This window comes from Hemitrygon akajei, chromosome 5 (assembly GCF_048418815.1).
Source record: "Hemitrygon akajei chromosome 5, sHemAka1.3, whole genome shotgun sequence".
NCBI lineage: Eukaryota > Metazoa > Chordata > Chondrichthyes > Myliobatiformes > Dasyatidae > Hemitrygon > Hemitrygon akajei.
The window spans coordinates 181,148,816-181,173,098 of NC_133128.1; the positions used below are offsets into that span (position 1 = coordinate 181,148,816).

The following is a 24,283-nucleotide window of genomic DNA, read 5'->3' on the forward strand; positions in this document are numbered from 1 at the left end:
TGAAAACAATTCAGTTACTGTTGCTGAGCCCATAATTCCTCATAGATGCCTAGCTTTAAATGCCAGATTTGTTCAGAGCCTACCTTGTTTATTGTTTCTGTGATTCCACACCACAGAATGGACATAATGCACTAAGTATTAAGATGAGACTTTGCCTCCACTATATTTAATTACCTAAGGAGATCTTAATAAACAAGCTGAGAAAGCAGATAATTGCTGCAGTCAAGCGTTGATGCCAACTGGCCAGACAGGACAGTATGAAAAGAGGAATGTGAAGTTCAACAATGAATGCATTTGACAACCTTATTAAAAGAAAACTGACAGACAGCAACATCATGGAAGTATGGGTACAGTTAGATTTCTATTTAGAAATATTGGATTATATTGTTAGAAATCAATTTTTCTGGTAGCCGAAAGATGAAACAAGACTAAAATGAGTCAATAATAAGTCCTACTTTCTTTAGTTCACTTTTATTATCTCCATATTCTGTTAATTTAAATATAAAGATAAAATGTAATTATTTACCACCAAAAATGTTCAAATTAAAATAAAACTTTGAGACACTGCATGCAAAAAAGTATATGCTCTGTATCTAACTAACCTGCGTAGCTTCTTCCAGCGAACATCCCATAATGCCACAGTTCCATCAGCTGCACCAGATACCAAATAATTGGTGTCAGGGGAGAATCTGCAAACCCGTACTGGACTTTCACTCGGCTGCCTCAATACTGCCAACTTCTCTCCAGACTGCGGATTCCATAACACAGTCGTTCCATCAGTTGAACTCGAAGCTAGAAAATTCCCACAGGAACTAAAGCAACAAGAATGTACCCCATAGCTATGGCCTTTTAGTGGTGAGAAAGGAAGCTCTGAGAAATCCTTCAATAAATAAAGACGAATTGTTTTGTCCAGTGAGCAGGAAGCCAGATAAGTGGAAGAAAAGGCACAGCAGTTAACATCATCAATGTGATCAGTAAGAGTTTGGACAAGTGTCACCATGGCCAAGAGCTGTAATTCTTGCTCAGATTTCCTCCTTATTAAAAACCTATACAAAATAAGGAAAAGGTTAATGATGTGAAAATTATTTAACAAAAAAATTATTGTAAAAAAATCAGTACAACACAACTTTTACTTCACAAATTTGAAAAAGCAAATACATTTTCAAAATATTTTGATTCAGTTATGTGCATTAAACTGAACGGAAAGCAAATATAATAAAATACAAATTCCTGCTTTCAAAGGCATTAAATTGATCTGAATTTAAATTTCAAGAAAACCTAAAACTATTTATGCAATCAATTTAATGAATGAAATTTCAATTCAATGAAATTTATATTTATGCAATATGAAGTTGATTCTTCATAAGGGCACTAATATACCCAGTCCCTAAGCTTCACATTAGCAGATTCCTTACCAACCTCCTTTACAGTTCCATCAATAACTTAGCTTCCATTACTAATATAATTCATTTCTGTATACAGTAAACAAAATCCTTATTTTCTGATCATTCGTATTTGGGCTATGGTTACTGTGTCAAAAGGAATTGCTTTCCTTGATCTGCATCATCATCCTTGATATCTCTCTGTTTTTATGTTTCTTTAAATGCAGCCCCTTGATTTATTCACATAATCTCAGCTGAGGCTTAATCATATCCTTCAACATCTAAGCCACTATTTATACAATTAAGTAAGGCATTTTTAAACCACCCCATCATCTTGTCATTATACCTTTCAGCATTTGTAAACACGGACACAAATGCCATCTTCCAAATGCCATTTTTTGTATACTATCTTTCCATTTCAATTTTCCCGAACAAATCACATCACACTTTTTCTCCACTGAATTCTATATATCATCCTGTCAACATTGCCGTATTTGATGTTTATAACCATAATAATGATTATTTCCTTTGCTGCCCTACTCTTAAATCACATTGAACTTCTTACTATAGTATCTATGCCACTGTCTAGATCTTATATCAAAATATCTTATATTAAAGCAAGCTGTCCATTTAGTTGTATATTTGCTCGTTTTTGCAAAGACCTACACATTTTCCTGTTACCTTTTGGAAGCTGCAATGCAATTAGCACCCATGCCCGAATTGTCCTATTTAGGAAGTTCTTTCAGAATGTAATCTCACTGCTTTTTTAAAAATCTCATCTATCCATCTTTATAATCAAACTTTAAATCTTTGCTTCCTGCCTACTGACCCTTGTGCCGCATAGGTCCCTGCCAATGTCTTTTGCAAGCTATTATGAACTGGTTTTGAATGTCTCTGATAGACTATAACATAAAAAGTTTAATAGATTTAAGTAACTAAAAAGAGAATTAATTAAATATCTTGTACTTCTAGTAAATACCTAAGGCAAAACATTAAAAATATATAAATCACCCAATTCAACAATCTTGATTTTATATCTTTCTGTGATTGCCTATATATTTATTATCCTGTCCCTTCTGGTTACTGGGAAGCCAAAAGTATAATCCATAAATTGTGACTGCATCTTTCTTATTCCTGAACTCTAGCCATATAGGCCTTACACAATATTACTGATTGTGATATTTTCCTCAATCAGTAATGCGACTTACCCACCCGTTTTACATCCCAGTATATCATATCTAAACCCTGAGCTGCCAATCCTGCCTTTCTCTCAGTTAAGTTTTTGTAATAGTGACATCAGTCCTACTTAGTCATCCAGGCACTAAGGTCATTTGCCTTACTTGTTATACTCTTTGTATTAAAATAAATATACTTCAGATTGTCAATCCCAATGTGTTCACTAACCTGGCTCCACCTGCTCTTCCTATCAGACTTACTTGTCCTTAACCTTTGAATTTTCCACAATCCCTCTACCTTCTAACCTACTCATCTGCTTTGCAACCCCAAACACACTTTCTTAAATCCCCTGGAGAAGTGGTTCCCAACCTTGGGTCCAAAGACCCCTTACTTAATGGTATTGATCCATGGCATAAAAAAGGTTGGGAACCCCTGCTTTATCATTAAATATTATAGCCACATTTTTCCCTTTTATGTGAAAAATTACTTTGAAAAATTCATCCAACCCCTGCCCAAGCCAATCTCTTACACTTTATAAAATATTTTGGAGTTCAATTTCGCCATTAACCTTGCTTCACATGCTCTCTACACCTCCATTATCAACACTTTGAATTGCCTTCTTTCTTAAGTAAAGTGGAACTCTAGTGCACAGTCACTGGAAACTATTTGAAAACACTTTAAGTCAACACTAAGCTCACCATAGGCACACATAAACCCCACCTACCGGTACTTAGTTTGCTAAAAGTCAATAACGGTTTCAAAAATGAAAAATAATTGTGCATGAAGGGCTAATGGGATTTCTGCCTTAATGAGATCACTGCAACTTAACCTCCAAATGTGTTGAAGCAAATGCTTTTTATCCCCCAATTTCATAGATAAATCAATGTTATTTCATGTAGGGAGAGTGGCAGGAGGGCACTACTGTTTAGAAACATGTAGATGGAAACAAAAGGTTCAGATAGAATGTGAAATTAGAATAGTTTCTACCTCTCAGTAGGTTACTTCACCTGGTAAACTATTTCTGAATCCTGTGAGTAGAAGCAGAGTTCCATGTACATGGGAAAACTGGGAAGAAAGGTTTCCATGAGCTAAACATTGAGGCACTTTGGACCACTGGGAAACAACTCCCCAATCACAACGAACAAAAGAGCTGGTTCTAAGTAAATAGAATTTTACAGGAATTGGAAGAGTACCTCAGTACATCTGAAAAGTGGGAAAGTGTCATGTAGGAACTTGAGAGTACAGTGATAACTAACAGATAAATTACAGGGGTAAAGAGAGGGTGAGTGAAGTAGAGGCACTGGAATGTCAGGAAAGCTGGCATGAAGCTGTATAAAAGCTTCTGACAGCATTGGAGGAAGGACGGAAATCGTGTAGAATCATGAAAAGGAATGACAAGCAGAACCTGATTTCTTTCTCAGCCCAAGAGGAATTTATTAGTATGTGAAAAGGCAAGTTCTGATGAGGGTCAGTCAGCATGGCTTTGTGAATGGTAAATCATATCTCACAAATTTGACCGAGTTCTTTTGAAAAGGTGACCAGATTAACAAAGGCTTAGGTGGTAGGCAATTCTAGCAAAGCTTTTGTTAAGTCCCACATGGGTGGGTTGATCTGGAATGTTAGAACACATAGGACTGAGGGTGAATTAGCAAACTGGGTACAGATTTGGCTTGGTGGTAGTGGAGAGTTATTTTTCGGATTGAAGCCCTGTAACTCGTGGTGTGTCACAGGGGTTGATACTTAGTCCTCTGTTGTTTATCGCATATATTAATGACTCAATGAGAATTGAGTGGCATGATCAACAAGTTTGCAGAGGACAACACAATTGGTATGATGGAGATAGAAAAAGGTGGTCTGGGTTACAACAGGATATAGATCAACTAGAGAGATTGGGCGAGGGAATGGCAAATGGAATTCAACTCAGACAAGAGCGAAGTGAATCATGCATTTTTAAACATTTCAAAACTGGACTTTATGAATAATAAAAAATCAAAGAAAGAAAAAGTGCAAAATAGCTCTATACTTGTGGTTGATACATTCAGTAGTGTAAACTTTTAATGGAAAAAATAAAGAGACATAGCAGTATTGCCACTCAAGCAACACACACAAAATGCTGGTGGAACTCAGCAGGCCAGGCAGCATCCATAGCAAGAAGCACTGTCGACATTTTGGGCTGAGATCCTTCAGCATCTGTAGGAAGAAGCACCGTCGACAGAGCCCAAAGCGTCGACAGTGCTTCTTCCTATAGATGCTGCTTGGCCTGCTGTGTTCCACCAGCATTTTGTGTGTGTTGCTTGAGTTTCCAGCATCTGCAGATTTCCTCGAGTATTGCCACTCATTTGTTTTCCTAAGGAGATACCCCTTTCTCTATTCAAAGGTCTTCCACATCCAACACCACTCCTCCATGTATGGTACTGGAAGGAGACCATACTGTGGTCCTTTCCTACAGAGTGGCTGCACCAAGTTTCACTGTATCCCTCAGCACGTACCCTAGTAGTCTGAACTGTGTCAGTCTGCAGCATTCCTTTTCAGACATCTCACATTCGCCGAGAGAGGTGACCGAAACCTGAATGTGAATTGTGGTCCAAGTCTCGAAGGAGGTTTGTATTTCATCTTACTACAATGACTGTGAGAACCTATAAAATCTTTCAGCCCTTGCTCTGTTTAACATATAAAGAGAGGGTATGACCATGAAAGCAGAATTTATGTGACAAATTATCAGACTATTAATTTTTCCATTGCTTCATATTGTTCTCCAGTGGCAAAGGATGTGAAAATACAAAAACAAAAGCTGATTCCCACTGGAGCAAATCTCCACAGATCTAATGCCATTCCTTTGCTGCCATTCTGGATTCCAGACTGGAAACTACATCACTCTGAAACAATCCCCACTTCTCTGCTGGATCCTGAACTTTTGTCACCTCAATTTTGATGCTGCAGTTAAGCACAAGTTTTGACTGTATCTCTTTCATTCCCTCATAAAACACAGCATGCACAGGAAGCCATTCATCTTAACTAAATCTGAACAGTACCGCAGTTCTTACTTGCCTCAGGACCATAATATTTTTTGCAGAACATAGATTTTTAAATTTAGAGTCTTGATGAAAGGTATTGACCTGTTTTCTCTTTTCCATAAATGCTACCTGGCCTGCTGAGTTCCTCCAGCATTTTGTATGTGTTATTCTGAACAGTAATCAACTTAGTCCCAGATCCTCCCACTTTCTCACTACTTTTTTCTCCTGTAAATTTTCATTCAATTCACTTTTGAAGAAAAACACTCTATTGAGAGATTTTGAGGCCCTGGTTAAGAAAAAGAAGGACGTGCATAGCAGGTATATGCAGGAAGGAGCAAATGAGGTAGTTGATGAGTATAAGAAATGCAAGAATAAGTATAAGAAATCCGAACACATACGTTCGGATGCTGTTCATAGACTTTAGTTCAGCAATCAACACAATCATCCCTCAGAAACTGATTGGAAAGCTGAGCCTATTGGGCCTGAACACCTCCCTCTGCAACTGGATCCTAGACTTCCTGACTGGGAGATCTCAGTCAGTCCAGATCGGGAGAAACATCTCCAACACCATCACATTGAGCACGGGGGCTCCCCAGGGTTGCGTGCTCAGTCCACTGCTGTTCAATCTGCTGACCCACGACTGTGCTGCAACACACAGCTTGAACCACATCATTAAGTTCGCCGATGACACCGCCGTCATGGGTCTCATCAGCAAGAACGATGAGTCAGCTTACAGAGAGGAGGTGCAGCGGCTAACGGACTGGTGCAGAGCCAACAACGTGAACAAAACAAAAGAGATGGTTGTTGACTTCAGGAGGGCATGGAGCGACCACTCCCTGCTGAACATCAACGGCTCCTCGGTAGAGATCGTAAAGAGCACCAAATTTCTTGGTGTTCACCTGACGGAGAATCTCACCTGGTCCCTCAACACCAGCTCCATAGCAAAGAAAGCCCAGCAGCATCTCTACTTTTTGCGAAGGCTGAGGAAAGTCCATCTCCCACCCCACATCCTCATCACATTCTACAGGGGTTGTATTGAGAGCGTCCTGAGCAACTGCATCACTGCCTGGTTCGGAAATTGTACCATCTCGGATCGCAAGACCCTGCAGCGGATAGTGAGGTCAGCTGAGAAGATCATCGGGGTCTCTCTTCCCGCCATCACGGACATTTACACTACATGCTGCATCCGCAAAGGAAACAGCATTATGAAGGACCCCATGCACTCGTCATACAATCTCTTCTCCCTCCTGCCGTCTGGGAAAAGGCTCCGAAGCACTCGGGCTCTTACGACCAGACTATATGACAGTTTCTTCCCCCAAGCTATCAGACTCCTCAATACCCGAAGCCTGGACTGACACCTTGCCCTACAGTCCTGTTTATTATTTATTGTAACGCCGGTACTGTTTTTGTGCACTTTATGCCGTCCAGTGTAGGTCTGTAGTCTAGTATAGCTATCTCTGTGTTTTTTTTATTACGTAGTTCAGTCTAGTTTTTGTACTGTGTCATGTAAACCATGGTCCTGAAAAACGCCGTCTCATTTTTACTATGCACCGTACCAGGAGTTATGGTCGAAATGACAATAAAAGTTGACTTGACTTGACTTGAAGAGAACATTTAAGAAGGAAATCAGGAGGGCTAAAAGGCGCATGAGGTTGCTCTAGCAGACAAGGTGAAGGAGAATCCCAAAGGCTTCTACAGATATAGTAAGAGCAGAAGCATAGCAAAGGTCAAAATTGGTCCTCTGGAAGATCAGTCATCATCCATGCATGGAGCCAAAAGAGATGGGGAGATCCTAAGTGTATTTTTTGCATCTGTATTTATTCAGGAAAGACACAGAGTCTACAGAAGTGAGGCAACGCAGCAATGAGATCATGGGCCATATACAGATTACAGGAGAGGAGGTATTTGCTATCTCGACCAAATTAGGGTGGATAAATCTCCAGGTCCTAACAAGGTGTTCCCTTGCCCCTGTGTGAGGTAAGTGGAGAATTTGCACGGGCCTTAGCAGAAGAAATGAAAAAGTCCTTTGCCACAAGTGAAGTACCAGAGGATTGGAGGATAGCTGAAGTTGTTTTGTTGCTTAAGAAAGGCTCTAAGAATAAGCCAGGAAATTATAGGCTGGTGAGCCTGATATCAGCAGTGGGTAAATTATTGGAAGGTTTTCTAAGGAACTGGATATACAAGTAGTTAGATAGACAGGGACTGATTAGGGATAGTCAACACACACAAAATGCTGGTGGGACTCAGCAAGCCAGGCAGCATCTATAGAAAAGATAAACAGTCCATGTTTTGGGCCAAAACGAAGGGTCTCAGCCTGAAATGTCGACTGTTTACTCTTGGATTTTGCTTGGATTTCCATCATCTGCATATTTTCTTGTGTTAGGGATAGTCAACATGGCTTTGTGCATGGTAGGTCATGTCTAACAGCATTTTTGAGGAAGTTACCAGGAAAGTTGATGGAGCCAAGGCAATGGATGTTGTCTACATGTACTTTAGCAAAGGCCTTTGAGAACATCCCATATGGGAAGCTGGTCAAGAAGGTTCATTTGCTTGGCATTCAAGATGAGATAGTAAATTGGGTTGGACATTGGCTTCACAGAAGAAGCTATAGAGCGGTAGTAGATGTCTGCCTCTCTGAGTGGAGGACTGTGACTAGTGGTGTGCTTCAGGGATTGGTACTGGGTCCATGTTATTTGTCACATATATTACCGATCTGGATGATAATGTGGTAAACTGGATCAGCAAATTTGCAGATGACACCAAGATTGGTTAGGACTTACACAGTGATCAGTACGGCACTGAGGAGTGCAGGTGAACAGAAGGATCTGGGAATGCAGATCCATAATTCCTTGAAAATGGTGTCACAAGTAGATAGGGTCATAAAGAAAGCTTTTGGCACAATGGCCTTTATAAATCAAAGTATTGAGTACAGGAATTGTTATGTTATGATGAAGTTGTACAAAGTGTTGGTGATACCTAATTTGGAGCATTGTGTAGTGTAGTTTTGGTCACTTAACTATAGGAAAGATGTCAATACGATTGAAAGAGTGCAGAGAAAATTTACAAGGATTTACTTGAGGACCTAGGGAAAGGTGAATAGATTTGGACTTTATTCTCTAGAGTGTGGAGATTGAGAGGTTTACAAAATTATGAGGAGTATAAATAGGGTAAATGTAAGCAGCTTTTTCAGCTGACATTAGTGGGGAGAGATAAATGGACAAGGGAATCAAGGACTATACAATCCCTGTACAAAAGAGAGAGATAGGGGAGGAGGTAAAGATATTTATAAGGGAGGGAAACTGGAAATATTATCTCTTACTCTATTCTTGCCAATTTTATTTCAAGACACTAAGAAATACAAAAACAACTTCTGAAACAGAATACTGGCCTTTGATAAAAGCAGAGAAAGAGATACAGACTATTCCAAATTTGATTGAGCACCTTTACTTGCCTTTGTTTACTTTCAGATAAAAATATTTCCATCAATATTCCTGGGCATTTTTAAATGAATAATTTGAATACAAAATAAAAATAATTATCTAATGAAGTTATAAATTAATTATTCCAACACATATATCAAGTAAAGATAATTCTATTGGATCAAATCTCATAGGGAAAAAGTCAGCTCAGGATTCTTATATGCATACAATAGATGCTGAATTTGCTAGCCACTTCTACTGGCAATTTGCACTCTGACCTTGGACTCCTTGTAGGAAAATCTGCCTAGATCACCCACAGTAACTCCACTTATTTGACTGGTTGGCAACAGGTGTATGCAAAGGATAAAAATAAACTTTAGATGGTTCTGCTTTTGAGAACTGCTGGAGTCTAATTTGTATTTGCTTAAATGCTTCAAAGTAACATCAGGGACTGTTGATAATTGAAAGTAATACAAGTTATTTCAAAAGTTACTATTTGTGAAAATTCAGCCTCTTAATGCTCATTAAGTATCCAAAAATTGTTGCCTATATTTGGCATAAAGCAGCAACACATTTATCTTCAGCTCCAAGTCAGGGGAAAAAACAATCCTTCAACTCAAAACTATATTTATCTTTGATGAACCAATCAGAAAACACATACTATTTAGAAACAATGCCACATGATGCAAAGATGCCCTCTTTACAACACTAATATCAAGCCTGATTATCCCTCAAGGTAACGGGAGTCCCGAGTGTCTATTAGTATGGCAAACAACACACTCAGTCATCTAGATCTTCCATATGCTTTCCCATCTAAATCTGGAATGTCAATCAAGTTCATTCTCCCTGTGCTGCTAAAGCCCAATACTGAAAACGTAAAGGCTTCCAGAAACCCCCTAATCCAAGTTAACACAGGTATGCATTTTGATACATATACTGGGAATTCAAAGAGCAGAGATGTGAAATGATAAAGGAAAATACATATAAAACTGAATATTCAAGAAGGGCCTCAGCCTGAAATGTCAACTATTTATTCATTTCCATAGATCCTGCCTGACCTGCTGAGTTCCTCCAGTACTTTGTGTGTGTTGCTTTGGATTTCGAGCATCTGCAGACTGTTTTGTGTTTAATATTCTAATCCTTCAAAATCAATGTATCCAATTTCAGCTTCCTTTTCCTACCACAGTATCAGAACAGCCTCTATCAGAGCAACCAATGCCATCTATGTGTCTAACCTCTCTCTGTCAAGTTGGATAGGACTGCACTAGCCTCCTTCAATAGTTAGCCAATTACTGCCAGGGAATCAACTGCAATGGTTCCTCCTAGGATATACTCCAAAGCAAGGGGGAAGATGAGGAAACCAAGTCAACACAATCTAGTTCAATTATATTTTTGGGGTTTCCAACTCAGGCTCAGTTGTTAACATTCTCGTCCCTCAGAATCGAAAAGTTCATTTCTGCACTTCCCCCAACCCCCCAGGAGTCCCAGCCACAAAAATCTAGTTTCACTCTAGTGCAGTATTCGAGGACACTATTAAGACAAAAGAGACTGCCTCAGCTGATATGTGGAACAATAAAAAATACAAGAATTCAGAGGCTCAAACCCGAACACCGACATACACCCCTTCCACATATACTGCGTGTGCCTTTTGGAGTTCTTCCAGTAATTTTTGTTTTGGCTTTGGGAGACCGCATCTTTGTCAATGAGATCTTTCTAATACGATGTTAAACTTCGTTCCTCCCTGTGTTCATCCAAATCAAAACTTTGACGACGGACAAGCCTGTCATTTTACCAACAGTTACTCATTCTAAAGATATATTTTCTAGTTAGTGTTATCTTTTTAATGGAGTTCTGTGCGAATTTGTACATTATTGGATGTCAAGTACATTGGGACGTTTCGAAACTAGCATGAAATGCCCTTTTAAAAAAAGTGTTACCATCTCTTTCTCCGAGCTTTCTGGAGCGACTTGAGGATCACTCCCGAATAAGACAGGGAGGACGCCGCCAGCCCCAGAGAATGAGCACCGCCTTTCTAAGAGACATTTCCCAGAGGCTACGCATCTTAAAATGGGTGACGTTTTTTAAGAGATAGTGCCTAGAGGCACGGGTACACGCACCGGCTGTTCATGGACCCTAAAATAAAATAAACAGTTCAATCAGGGTGCCGCAAAGAAAAACAAACCCATTTCCGCCAGCGGCTTTCAGCGCAGAGCAGGGAAGGGGGGCCGGGCTCGGCCGACATAAATACCGCCGCCGCTCCCACCCTCTCACCGCCGATCCACGACAGCGGCGCCCCAAGGCACGGTCGCTCTTACCGTGCACAGGACCGGGGAAACGGAATGCGTAACTACTCGCCAGAAGACGGCAGCAACGACGGGCCCGAGTGCGGACGACAACTCACGCCGACCGCGAAGGGCGAATGCGCGCACGTCACACCTTCGGGCGGCAGCGGGGCCACATGACCGACGCGCAGGTCGGACCGGTCCTGCACACGGCGACGCGATCAGATCAGTCCGGCCGGCCTGCGTTTGTCAGCTTACCCCCCCCAAACTGTCCTTCAGCGGGCGAAAAGGAAACCGCCGTCATCCCTCTGCCATCCTTCCCGAAGTAACCTGACCTTCTGAGAACTTGCTTCCAACATTGTGTCCATATTTCAGATTTCCAGTGTTTTAAAAAATCATTGCCACAACTGCAGGATTTTGACCCAGCATGGGTGATTTTCCAACATTTTAGTGCGGATTAACGGTTAGAAATGTGCCAAATGTTCAGGGGATATTTGTGTGGAGTTCTGCACAGGTACGTTCCGATGAGACAGGGAAGTTATGGTAGGGTACAGGAACTGTGGTGTACAAAGGCTGTAATAAATCTCGTCAAGAAGAAAAGCTTGCAAAAGGTTTAGAGAGCTAGGTAATAATGTTAGAGATCTAGAAGATTATAAGGCTAATAGGAAGGAGATTAAGAACAAAATTAGGAGAGCCAGAAGGGGCCATGAGAAGGCCTTGGCGGGCAGAATTAAGGAAAACCCCAAAGCATTCTACAAGTATGTGAAGAGCAAGAAGATAAGACGTGAAAGAATAGGACTATCAAGTGTGACAGTGGGAAAGTGTGTATGGAACCAGAGGAAATAGCAGAGGTACTTAATTAATACTTCAGTATTCACTATGCAAAAGGATCTTGGTGATTGCAGTGATGACATGCAACAGACTGAAAAGCTTGAGCATGTAGATAATAAGAAACAGGATGTGCTGGAGCTTTTGGAAAGCATAAAATTGGATTAGTCGCCAGGACCGGATGAGATGTACTCCAGGCTACTGTGGGAGGCGAGGAAGGAGATTGCTGAGTCTCTGATGATGATCTTTGCATCATCGATGAGGACAGGAGAGGTTCTGGAGGATTGGAGGGTTGTGGATGTTGTTCTTTTATTCAAGAAAGGGAGAAGAGATAGCCCAGGAAATTATAGACCAGTGAGTCTTACCTCAGTGGTTGGTAAGTTGATGGAGAAGATCCTGAGAGGCAGGATTTATGAACATTTGGTGAGGTATAATATGATTAGGAGTAGTCAGCATGTCTTTGTCAAGGGTAGGTTGTGACTTAGGAGCCTGATTGAATTTTTTGAGGATGTGACTAAACACATTGATGAAGGAAGAACAGTAGATGTAGTGTATATGGATTTCAGCAAGGCATTTGATAAGGTACCCCATGCAAGGCTTATTGAGAAAGTAAGGAGGTATGGGATCCAAGGGGACATTGCTTTGTGGATCCAGAACTGGCTTGCACACAGAAGGCAAAGAGTGGTTGTAGATGGGTCATATTCTGTATGGAGGTCAGTTACCAGTGGTGTGCCTCAGGGATCTGTTCTGGAACCGTTACTCTTAGTGATTTTTATAAATGACCTGGATGAGGAAGTGGAGGGATGGGTTAGTAAGTTTGGTGATGACACAAAGGTTGGAGGTGTTATGGATAGTGTGGAGGGCTGTCAGAGGTTACAGAGGGACATTGATAAGATGCAAAACTGGGCTGAGAAGTGGCAGTTGGAGTTTAACCCAGATAAGTGTGAAGTAGTTCATTTTGGTAGGTCAAATATGATGGCGGAATATAGTATTAATATGGTAAGACTCTTGGCGGTGTGGAGAATCAGAGGGATCTTGGGGTCTGAGTCCGTAGCACACTCAAAGCAGTTGTGCAGGTTGACTATGCGGTTAAGAAGGCATATGGTGTATCGGCCTTCATTCATCGTGTTATTGAATTTAGGAGACGATGGGTAATGTTGCAGTTATGTAGGACCCTGGTCAGACCCCACTTGGAGTACTGTGCTCAGATCTGGTCGCCTCACTACAGGAAGGATGTGGAAGCCATAGAAAGGATGCAGAGGAGATTTACAAGGATATTGCCTGGATTGAGGAGCATGCCTTATGAGACAGAAAACCTACAGCACAATACAAGCCCTTCAGCCCACAAAGTTGTGCCGAACATGTCCCCACCTTGGAAATTATGAGGCTTGCCTATAGCCCTCTATTTTACTGAGCTCCATGTACCTATCTAGAAGCCTCTTAAAAGACCCTATCGTATTCGCCTCCACCACCGTTGCTGGCAGCCCATTCCACGCACTCACCACTCTTTGAGTAAAATACTTATCCCTGACATCTCCTCTGTACCTATTCTCCAGCACCTTAAACCTGCGTCCTCTTGTGGCAACCATTTCAGCCCTGGGAAAAAGTCTCTGACTATCCACACAATTAATGCCTCTCATCATCTTACACAGCTCTATCAGGTCACCTCTCATCCCCCTTCGTTCCAAAGAGAAAAGGCCGAGTTCACTCAACCAATTCTCGTAAGGCATGCTCCCCAATCCAGGCACCATCCTTGTAAATTTCCTTTGCACTTTTTCTATGGCTTCCACATCCTTCCTGTAGTAAAGCAACCAGAACTGAGCACAGTACTCCAAGTGGGGTCTGACCAGAGTCCAATATAGCTGCAACGTTACCTCTCAGCTCCTAAATTCAATTCCATGATTGATGAAGACCAATACACCATACGCCTTCTTAACCATAAGAGTCAACCTTCACAGTTGCTTTAAGCGTCTTATGGACTCAGACCCCAAGATCCCTCTGATCCTCCACACTGCCAAGAGTCTTACCATTAATACTATATTCTGCCATCATATTTGACCTACCAAAATGAACCACCTCATTCCATGCAGAATATGACCTGATTGCAATCACTCTTTGCCTTCTGTGGGTAAGCCAGTTCTGGATTCACAAAGCACTGTCCGCTTGGATCCCATGCCTCCTAACTTTCTCAATAAGCCTTGCATGGGGTACCTTATCAATTGCCTTGCTGAAATCCATATACACTACATCCATTGCTCTTCCTTCATCTATGTGGTAAGACTCACTTGCCTATAATTTCCTGGGCTATCTCTACTCCCTTTCTTGAATAAAGGAACAACATCCACAACCCTCCAGTCCTCCAGAACCTCTCCCGTCCCCATTGATGATGCAAAGATCATCGCCAGAGGCTCAGCAATCTCCTCCCTCACCTCCCATGGTAGCCTGGGTACATCTCATCCGGTCCCGGCGATTTATCCAACTTGATGCTTTCCAAAAGCTACACATCCTCTTTCTTATTATCTACATGCTCAAGCTTTTCAGTCTGCTGCAAGTCATCACTACAATCACCAAGATTCTTTTCCATAGTAAATACTTAAATAAAATATTCATTAAGTACCTCTGCTATTTCCTCTGGTTCCATACACTTTCCCACTGTCACACTTGATAGGTCCTATTCTTTCATGTCATATCCTCTTGCTCTTCACATACTTGTAGAATGCATTGGGGTTTTCCTTAATTCTGCCCACTAAGGCTTCTCATGGCCCCTTCTGGCTCTCCTAATTTCCTTCTTAAGCTCCTTCCTATTAGCCTTATAATTTTCTAGATCTCTAACATTACCTAGCTCTCTGAACCTTTTGTAAGCTTTTCTTCTTGACTAGATTTATTACAACCTTTGTATACCACGGTTCCTGTACCCTACCATAACTTCCCTGTCTCATTGGAACGTACCTATACAGAACTCTACTCCCTGAATATTTGCCACATTTCTTCCATACTTTTCCCTGAGAACATGTTTCCAATTTAAGCCTCCAATTTCCTGCCTGATAGCCCCATAATTCCCCTTACTCCAATTAAACGCTTTTTTAATTTGTCTGTTCCTATCTCTCTCCAATGCTATTGTAAAGGAGATAGAATTATGATTACTATTTCCATAATGCTCTCCCACTGAGAAATCTGACACTTGACCAGGTTCATTTCCCAATACCAAATCAAGTACAGCCTCTCCTCTTGTAGGCTTATCTACATACTGTGTCAAGAAACCTTCCTGAACACACCTAACAAACTCCAGCCCACCTAAACCCCTTGTTCTAGGGAGATGCCAATCGATATTTGGGAAATTAAAATCTCCGATCACAACAACTCTATTATTACACCTTTGCAGGATCTGTTTTCCTACCTGCTCCTCGATACCCGTTATCATTGGGTTGAGTGAACTCTGTTTTTTCTCCTTAGAGCGACAGAGGATGAGAGGTGACCTGATAGAGCTGTGTAAGATGATGAGAGGCATTGATCGTGTGGATAGTCAGAGGCTTTTTCCCAGGGCTGAAATGGTTGCCACAAGAGGACACAGGTTTAAGGTGCTGGTGAGTAGGTGCAAAGGAGATGTCAGGGTAAGTTTTTTACTCAGAGAGTGGTGAGTGCGTGGAATGGGCTGCCTGCAACGGTGATGGAGGTGGACACCATAGAGTCTTTTAAGAGAGCTATAGATAAGCCTAGTAATTTCCAAGGTAGGGACATGTTCTGCACAACATTGTGGGCCAAAGGGCCTGCATTGAGCGTCTGGAGCTGTGATTGGATTCATACTGGAGCATCCGCGATGCTGAGAAAGTCGTGAATAGCACGTTCAGTGAGTTGGCCACACCGCAGGTAAAGGCTACACAGGCAGAAAGGGAAGGGGTGGCCACTAGACAGCATAGCAGTAGGCAGTTAGTGCAGGAGTCCCCTGAGGTCATCTCCCTCCTAAACAGATATACTGTTTTGGATACTGTTGGGGGAGATGTCTCATCAGGGGAAGGCAGCAGCAGCCGAGTTCATTGCACCATGGGTGGCTCTGTGGCATAGGAGGGAAGGAAAAGGAGTGGGAGAGCTATAGTGATAGGGGATTCGATTGTAAGGGGAATAGATAGGCGTTTCTGTGGCCGTAAACGAGACTCCAGGATGGTATGTTGCCTCCCTGGTGCAAGGGTCAAGGATGTCTCTGAGTGGCTGCAGGACATTCTGGAATGGGAGGGTGAACAGCCAGTGGTCGTGGTGCACATAGGTACCAACGATATAGGTAAAAAACGGGATGAGGTCCTACAAGGTGAATTTAGGGAGTTAGGAGATAAACTAGAAAGTAGGACCACAAAGGTAATAATCTCTGGATTACTACCAGTGCCACGTGCTAGTCAGAGTAGAAATAGGAGGATATTTCAGATGAATACGTGGCTTGAAAAATGGTGCAAGGGGGAGGGATTCAAATTTCTGGGCCATTGGAACCAGTTCTGGGGGAGGTGGGACCGGTATAAACAGGACGGTCTGCACCTGGGCTGGACTGGAACCAATGTCCTCGGGGAAACGTTTGCTACTGCTGTTCAGGAGGCTTTAAACTAATGTGGCAGGGGGATGGGAACAAGTGCAGAGAGACAGAGGGGTGTAAAATGAGGGTAGAAGCAAAAAGTCATAAGGTGAAAAGTAAAAGTGGCAGGCAGGTAAATCCAGGGCAAAAAGCAAAAAGGGCCACTTTTCAACATAATTGTATAAGGGCTAAGAGTGTTGTAAAAACAAGCCTGAAGGCTTTGTGTGTCAATGCGAGGAGCATTCGTAACAAGGTGGATGAATTGAATGTGCAGATAGATATTAATGAATATGATATATTTGGGATCACAGAGACATGGCTCCAGGGTGACCAGGGATAGGAGCTCAACATCCAGGGATATTCAATATTCAGGAGGGATAGACAGGAAAGAAAAGGAGGTGGGGTAGCATTGCTGGTTAGAGAGGTGATTAACGCAATAGAAAGGAGGACATTAGCCTGGAGGATGTGGAATTGATATGGGTAGAGCTGTATAACACTAAGGGGCAGAAAACGCTGGTGGGAGTTGTGTACAGGCCACCTAACAGTAGTAGAGAGGTTGGGGATGGCATTAAACAGGAAATTAGAAATGCGTGCAATAAAGGAACAGTAGTTATAATGGGTGACTTCAATCTACATGTAGATTGGGTGAACCAAATTGGTAAGGGTGCTGAGGAAGAGGATTTCTTGGAATGTATGCGGGATGGTTTTCTGAACCAACATGTCGAGGAACCAACTAGAGAGCAGGCCATTCTAGATTGGGTATTGAGCAATGAGGAAGGGTTAGTTAGCAATCTTGTCGTGCGAGGCCCCTTGGGTAAGAGTGACCATAATATGGTGGTCACTCTCCATCTTCATTAAGATGGAGAGTGACATAGTTAATTCAGAAACAAAGGTTCTGAACTTAAAGAAGGGTAACTTTGAAGGTATGAGATGTGAATTAGCTAAGATAGACTGGCAAATGATAATTAAAGGGTTGACAGTGGATATGCAATGGCAAGCATTTAAAGATCACATGGATGAACTACAACAGTTGTTCATCCCAGTTTGGCAAAAGAATAAACCAGGGAAGGTAGTGCACCCGTGGCTGACAAGGGAAATTAGGGATAGTATCAAGTCCAAAGAAGAAACATATAAATTAGCAAAAAAAAGTGGCACACCTGAGGACTGGGAGAAATTCAGAGACCAGCAGAGGAGGACAAAGGGCTTAATTAGGAAAGGGAAAAAAGAATATGAGAGAAAGCTGGCAGGGAACTTAAAAACTGACTGTAAAAGCTTTTATAGATATGTGAAAAGAAAAAGTTTGGTCAAGACAAATGTGGGTCCCTTACAGTCAGAAACAGGTGAATTGATCATAGGGAACAAAGACATGGCAGACCAATTGAATAACTACTTTGGTTCTGTCTTCACTAAGGAGGACATAAATAATCTTCCGGAAATAGTAATAGGACCAAGGGTCTAGTGAGATGGAGGAACTGAGGGAAATACATGTTAGTAGGGAAGAGGTGTTAGGTAAATTGAAGGGATTAAAGGCACATAAATCCCCAGGGCCAGATGGTCTGCATCCCAGAGTGCTTAAGGAAGTAGCCCAAGAAATAGTGGATGCATTAGTGATAATTTTTCAAAACTCCTTAGATTCTGGATTAGTGTCTGAGGATTGGAGGGTGGCTAATGTAACCCCACTTTTAAAAAAAGGAGAGAGAAACCGGGGAATTATAGACCGGTTAGTCTGACATCGGTGGTGGGGAAAATGCTAGTCGGTTATCAAAGATGTGATAACAGCACATTTGGAAAGAGCTGAACTCATCGGACAAAGTCAGCATGGATTTGTGAAAGGAAAATCATGTCTGACGAATCTTATAGAATTTTTTGAAGATGTAACTAGTAGAGTGGATAGGGGAGAGCCAGTGGATGTGGTATATTTAGATTTTCAAAAGGCTTTTGACAAGGTCCCACACAGGAGATTAGTGTGTAAACTTAAAAGCACATGGTATTGGGGGTATGGTATTGATGTGGATAGAGAATTGGTTGGCAGACAGAAAGCAAAGAGTGGGAGTAAACAGGACCTTTTCAGAATGGCAGGCAGTGACTAGTGGGGTACCGCAAGGCTCAGTGCTGGGACCCCAGTTGTTTACAATATATATTAATGATTTAGACGAGGGAATTAAATGCAGCATCTCCAAGTTTGCGGATGACACAAAGCTGGGTGGCGGTGTTAGCTGTGAGGAGGATGCTAAGAGGATTTAGGGTGACTTGGATAGGTTAGGTGAGTGGGCAAATTCATGGCAGATACAATTTAATGTGGATAAATGTGAGGTTATCCACTTTGGTTGCAAGAACAGGAAAACAGATTATTATCTGAATGGTGGCCGACTAGGAAAAGGGGAGGTGCAACGAGACCTGGGTATCATTGTACACCAGTCATTGAAGGTGGGCATGCAGGTACAGCAGGCGGTGAAAAAGCCAAATGGTATGTTGGCATTCGTAGCAAAAGGATTTGAGTACAGGAGCAGGGAGGTTCTACTGCAGTTGTACAAGGCCTTGGTGAGACCGCACCTAGAGTATTGTGTGCAGTTTTGGTCCCCTAATCTGAGGAAAGACATTCTTGCCATAGAGGGAGTACACAGAAGGTTCACCAGATTGATTCCTGGGATGGCAGGACTTTCATATGAAGAAAGACTGGATCGACTAGGCTTATACTCACTAGAATTTAGAAGATTGAGGGGGATCTTATTGAAACGTATAAAATTCTAAAGGGATTGGACAGGCTAGATGCAGGAAGATTGTTTCCGATGTTGGGGAAGTCTAGAACGAGGGGTCACAGTTTAAGGATAAAGGGGAAGCCTTTTAGGACCGAGATGAGGAAAAACTTCTTCACACAGAGAGTGGTGAATCTGTGGAATTCTCTGCCACAGGGAACAGTTGAGGCTGGTTCATTGGCTATATTTAAGAGGAAGTTAGATATGGCCCTTGTGGCTAAAGGGATCAGGGGGTATGGAGAGAAAGCAGGTACAGGGTTCTGAGTTGGATGATCAGCCATGATCGTACTGAATGGCGGTGCAGGCTCGAAGGGCCAAATGGCCTACTCCTGCACCTATTTTCTATTATGCTGGAGGTCTTCTATGTTTCTAGACTGGATAAGATACTGTACTGTCAGGGATACTCAGAATAAAGAATGAAGTCACATTTGAGTTCTTTTTTCAAAATGCTCTTTCCAGCATGTGCTGCTTCCATATGCCAATAGTGCTGCTCTATGGTGAAGCCAATGTTTCTTCAGTTGTTCTGAAGAACTTCTGGGCAATCCATCATTCACTAAGGCTACCGTAGGTTAGCAATTGTCAGTTTGCTTCTAAGACCTTGTCTGCAAAGAGCTTTCCTTGCAGACCTTCAAAATGATTGACTGCTGCATAATTTAAGTCATCATCAGTACTTGTCATGCAAACCTCACATTGTCAATGAGATGGAGCTAGCAGGTTTCAGTTGAGCACCTGGATCAAAGCTCTTTTATTTGTCTCTGATGAAACTGGCTAGTGATTTCAACCAGGTTGCTTTCCAAACATTATATCTTAAGAACTCTTGCAATTTGCTTTTCCCATTATGCCATTTCAGAGGGGCATATTCTTTCCAACCCTAGTGCTGTTAGACTCCATTAGACTTACTTTGGAATAAGACCGAGCTTTCACAAGACTGAAAAAAGCTTACTGCTTCAACCTTATCAAATCCATTAGAATTGAGGCATATGGACTGATGGCTGTATGAGGCTAGTTCCACAGAACATTGGAAAACAGACCAACTCAGTCTTGACAAAGGATGAGTTTTCAAGAGGGATGTTGATTGACTTGTACTCAAGTGCTCTAAATAATATGATCTGCTGTGTATTGTGGGTATGTTGCATTGTTCTGCCAAGCATAGTGGGTATGTGTGGCAACACTTGTGGGCTACTCCCAACAAACTCTCAGGCGTGTTGGTTGTTAATGCGATCAATGCATTTCTCTGCAGAAAGGTCTTGGCCCAAAATGTCGACAGTTTATTAATTTCCATAGATGCTGCCAGACCCGCTGAATTCCTCCAGCATCTTGTGTGTGTTGCAACATATTTCACTGTATGTTTCAATGTACATGTGACAAATAAACCTGGATTTTGAATATAATGAAGACTGGAAGGGTGGACACAAGGACCATTCCCTCAAGCTTCATTGTTGAAATCTAGCTCAGCAGGTAGTAAAGCCCATGATATACACAATCAGCTGTAAAACTATTGACTGATGCAGCAGGCTCTAAAAGGCCTTCAGACTTCCAACTGCCGCTATTCTGTAGCAGGAATGGGGAATTGTAATTTTAGCTTTTCGCCACCAAAAAAAAATGTCAAAGTGTGCAATGTTCAATATAGCTAATTTAACAACTTTTCTTACAGTTTAGCACACATTTAAATAAACTGATGGTTTAGCTAAAATACACAGGAGTTCTTAAGTAGGATCTCAACCCCGAACATCAAAACCTTCTCATTTCCTTTACTGCTTCAGCTCAACCCACAGAGTTCTGCCAGCAAATTATGTACTGAGCTGTTAACAAGGACTAGTTTAAAAACAAATTTCATATTACTCAGAATAACAGATGTGAATGGAACATTTTGTTTACCAAAGTAAACAACTATCAGAACAAAACTGCACAAATGTTTTAGAAAACAAGCAAGCAAACAGAATTGAAAAACACCCTTTTATTATGTCCGTGCCACACATACTAGTGAAAAATAATGCTCCTAAAAAAGAAAACTACCCTTTTTCACAACATATTTAAATAAAATAACTTCAAGTACTTTGACTCAGGTACAAAAGTTTCTGATCTGAGCTGAGCTGCCTCCAATAGGCCACTGTAACTTACAGCAGTTAAACAGTGGTTAAACACAGTGGTTACAATGAGCCACTGAGTACCAAATTCTATGGCAAGGCAGATGGAGGGAAATGCATTATGAAAAATACTGTGTATAGGAAATTGTAATTTATTGTGTGGATATAAATGATTATATTGGAATGAGACCACAGTGGCTCAAAAATTATATAACAAAAATAGAAAATGGAAAACCTAATATCCCCTACACCCTGTTTTGAAGGCAGGCACTACCCAACATTAGGAGACTCCACAGTGTTTGTAGAGGATATGTACAAGCCATATATGTATAATCATTTTAAGACTAAAATAAAATGCTACAGTTATTCTAAGGCATAACAATATTAAATGCCTGGAAACAATATGTACACATCATACATATTTGAACAAGACTTAATTAATATTAACATTAATGAACAATTATATACAGATGTTTCTTTGTTGATCCACTGTTTTTGAATTTACTTTGAGACTAAGTAGGTGGTGCATTGATAAACAGAGCTGTAAATTTATGTCTACAGTAACAAGAGGTTCTCCAGTGCCCTCCTGGACAGAACAGTGTAAACAGTTTTCAATTGGCTTTGTTTTATTCTTCAAAAACATTCGCTGTTTTATTTCCTTTGAAGACTTAAAGCAATTTTGCTGCCTCTTCCTTTTCATAGAAAATGAAGACTTGACATTTTATTCATAAGTTAACAAAAAATTAAATACATTCACTAAAATATAAGCTACAAAAGAAATTCAAGATTTTTTCCATTTACTTCCATGTATATTGTTTTTTTTTAAATGAGGGAAGAGGATTTCCCGTCCCCTATTACAGCTCTGGTCATTGTATATTTATTCAGTGCGTTTGAAATATTGGTTGCTATTGCACTAGGACCACCCCATGCCTCTGAACTCTTTGGGTGTGCTTCCCTGTTCTTCCGAAGCTGTCCATAAAATATTTCTATAGTTCAAGAGCTACAGTCTCCAAAGGAGTGAACCTCTTTTAGAGTAATCCTTGGCTGGTATTTCCACATTTTAACAAGTGATGTGAAATTTCTGCTGATTTGTGCAAACAATCTTGCACTCCCCGTATATATGAAGACACCAGTATTTCAGGCTGCCGGCTCAAAGTCTTTAATTCATAAATTGATTGCCTTAGCTTCCCTTAAAAAGCTCAGCCCATCGCTTCTCGAAAAATTTCCTCATATTATGACCAGCTCTGCCAATGTCCGATTCATCTTCATTAAATGTTTCACAGTTGTCAAAAACTAATCTGGCATCTACCGCAAATACTTCAGTATTTGGGTACCTGTGAAAAAAATTATATTTGGTTAAAAAACAATTTTAAAAATTGAACTAATTCAAATCTCTTACATATAAGAGAATATTCAGAAACTTACAGTCCATTGCTGAGTTTCTCTCTGATAGTGGAGAAATCCATTGGTTTTTTAATAACCTTTCTATACCCAGGTACTAGTTTGGAGTTCACAGGTAACAAGAAAGGCCATGCATCCTCATGTGTTTCCAATTCCGATAACATTATGCTGGAAATAATAATAATAATCTTTAAATTAGGAAAACTGCTGAAACAATCAAACACAATTCATAGGTGTTTTACCCAAACAACTAGAAATACTAAAAACATCATAATCACACACTATCTTCTTCTGGAATGGTCCAAGAAATTGAAAATGGAAGGCACCACTAATATTGAATTAAAGAAAAAAAATGGCAGAGTGAAAAGTTCAGAAAGATTGACAGTACCATAGAAATACAGTGGCATGCAAAAATTTGGGCACCCCTGGTCAAAATTTCTGTTACTGTGAATAGCTAAGCGAGTGAAAGATGACCTGATTTCCAAAAGGCATAAAGTTAAAGATGACACATTTCTTTAATATTTTAAGCAAGATTACTTTTTTATTTTCATCTTTTACAGTTTCAAAATAACAAAAAGAACAAGGGGCCGAAGCAAAAGTTTGGGCACCCTACGTGGTCAGTACTTAGTAACCCCCCCTTTGGCAAGTATCACAGCTTGTAAACACTTTCTGTTGCCAGCTAAGAGTCTTTCAGTTCTTGTCTGAGGGAATTTCACCCATTCTTCCTTGCAAAAGGCTTCTAATTCTGTGAGATTCTTGGGCTGTCTTGCACTGCTCTTTTGAGGTCTATCCACAGATTTTTGATTATGTTTAGGTCGGGAGACTGTGAGGGCCATGGCAAAACCTTCAGCTTGCGCCTCTTGAGGTAGTCTATTGTGGATTTTGAGATGTGTTTAGGATCATTATCCTGTTGTAGAAGCCATCCTCTTTTCATCTTCAGCTTTTTTACAGATGGGATGATGTTTGCTTCCAGAATTTGCTTGTATTCATTTGAATTCATTCTTCCCTCTACCAGTGAAATGTCCCCGTGCCACTGGCTGCAACACAAGCCCAAAGCATGATCGATCCACCCCTGTGCTTAACAGTTGGAGAGTTGTTCTTTTCATGAAAGTTTGCACCCTTTTTTTCTACAAACATACCTTTGCTCATTGCGGCCAAAAAGTTCGATTTTAACTTCATCAGTCCACAGGACTCATTTCCAAAATGCATCAGGCTTGTTTAGATGTTCCTTTGCAAACTTCTGATGCTGAATTTTGTGGTGAGGACACAGGAAAGGTTTTCTTCTGATGACTCTTCCATGAAGGTCATATTGTGCAGGTGTCGCCGCACAGTAGAACAGTGCACCACCACTCCAGAGTCTGCTAAACCTTCCTGAATGAA

The 24,283-nt window shown here is 41.1% G+C and overlaps 2 protein-coding genes across 14 annotated transcripts in view; both read right to left on the reverse strand.

Annotated features, from left to right (window-relative positions):
• The window catches only part of wdsub1 (WD repeat, sterile alpha motif and U-box domain containing 1), a 39,155-nt gene extending 27,694 nt beyond the window's left edge, over nt 1-11,461 (reverse strand). Inside the window, exons 1-2 of one of the 2 annotated variants that reach the window (XM_073047370.1) lie at nt 11,307-11,461; nt 603-1,046 (exon numbers count right to left, since the gene is read on the reverse strand). In XM_073047370.1, coding sequence (XP_072903471.1) covers nt 603-1,000 — 398 coding nt within the window. In that variant the 5' untranslated portion in view covers nt 1,001-1,046; nt 11,307-11,461. Of the gene's footprint in view, nt 1-602; nt 1,047-10,928; nt 11,032-11,306 lie in introns of those variants that run through there. The other variant, XM_073047371.1, reaches the window with a different exon arrangement.
• Nucleotides 11,462-21,357: 9,896 nt separating this feature from the next.
• Nucleotides 21,358-24,283, reverse strand: part of baz2ba (bromodomain adjacent to zinc finger domain, 2Ba) — a 253,351-nt gene continuing 250,425 nt past the window's right edge. For all 12 annotated transcript variants that reach the window (XM_073047374.1, XM_073047375.1, XM_073047373.1 and 9 more), the window contains 2 exons: nt 22,928-23,071; nt 21,358-22,836 (listed from right to left, as the gene is read on the reverse strand). In XM_073047374.1, the coding sequence (XP_072903475.1) occupies nt 22,683-22,836; nt 22,928-23,071 (298 nt within the window). In that variant the 3' untranslated portion in view covers nt 21,358-22,682. The remainder of the gene's footprint in view (nt 22,837-22,927; nt 23,072-24,283) is intronic.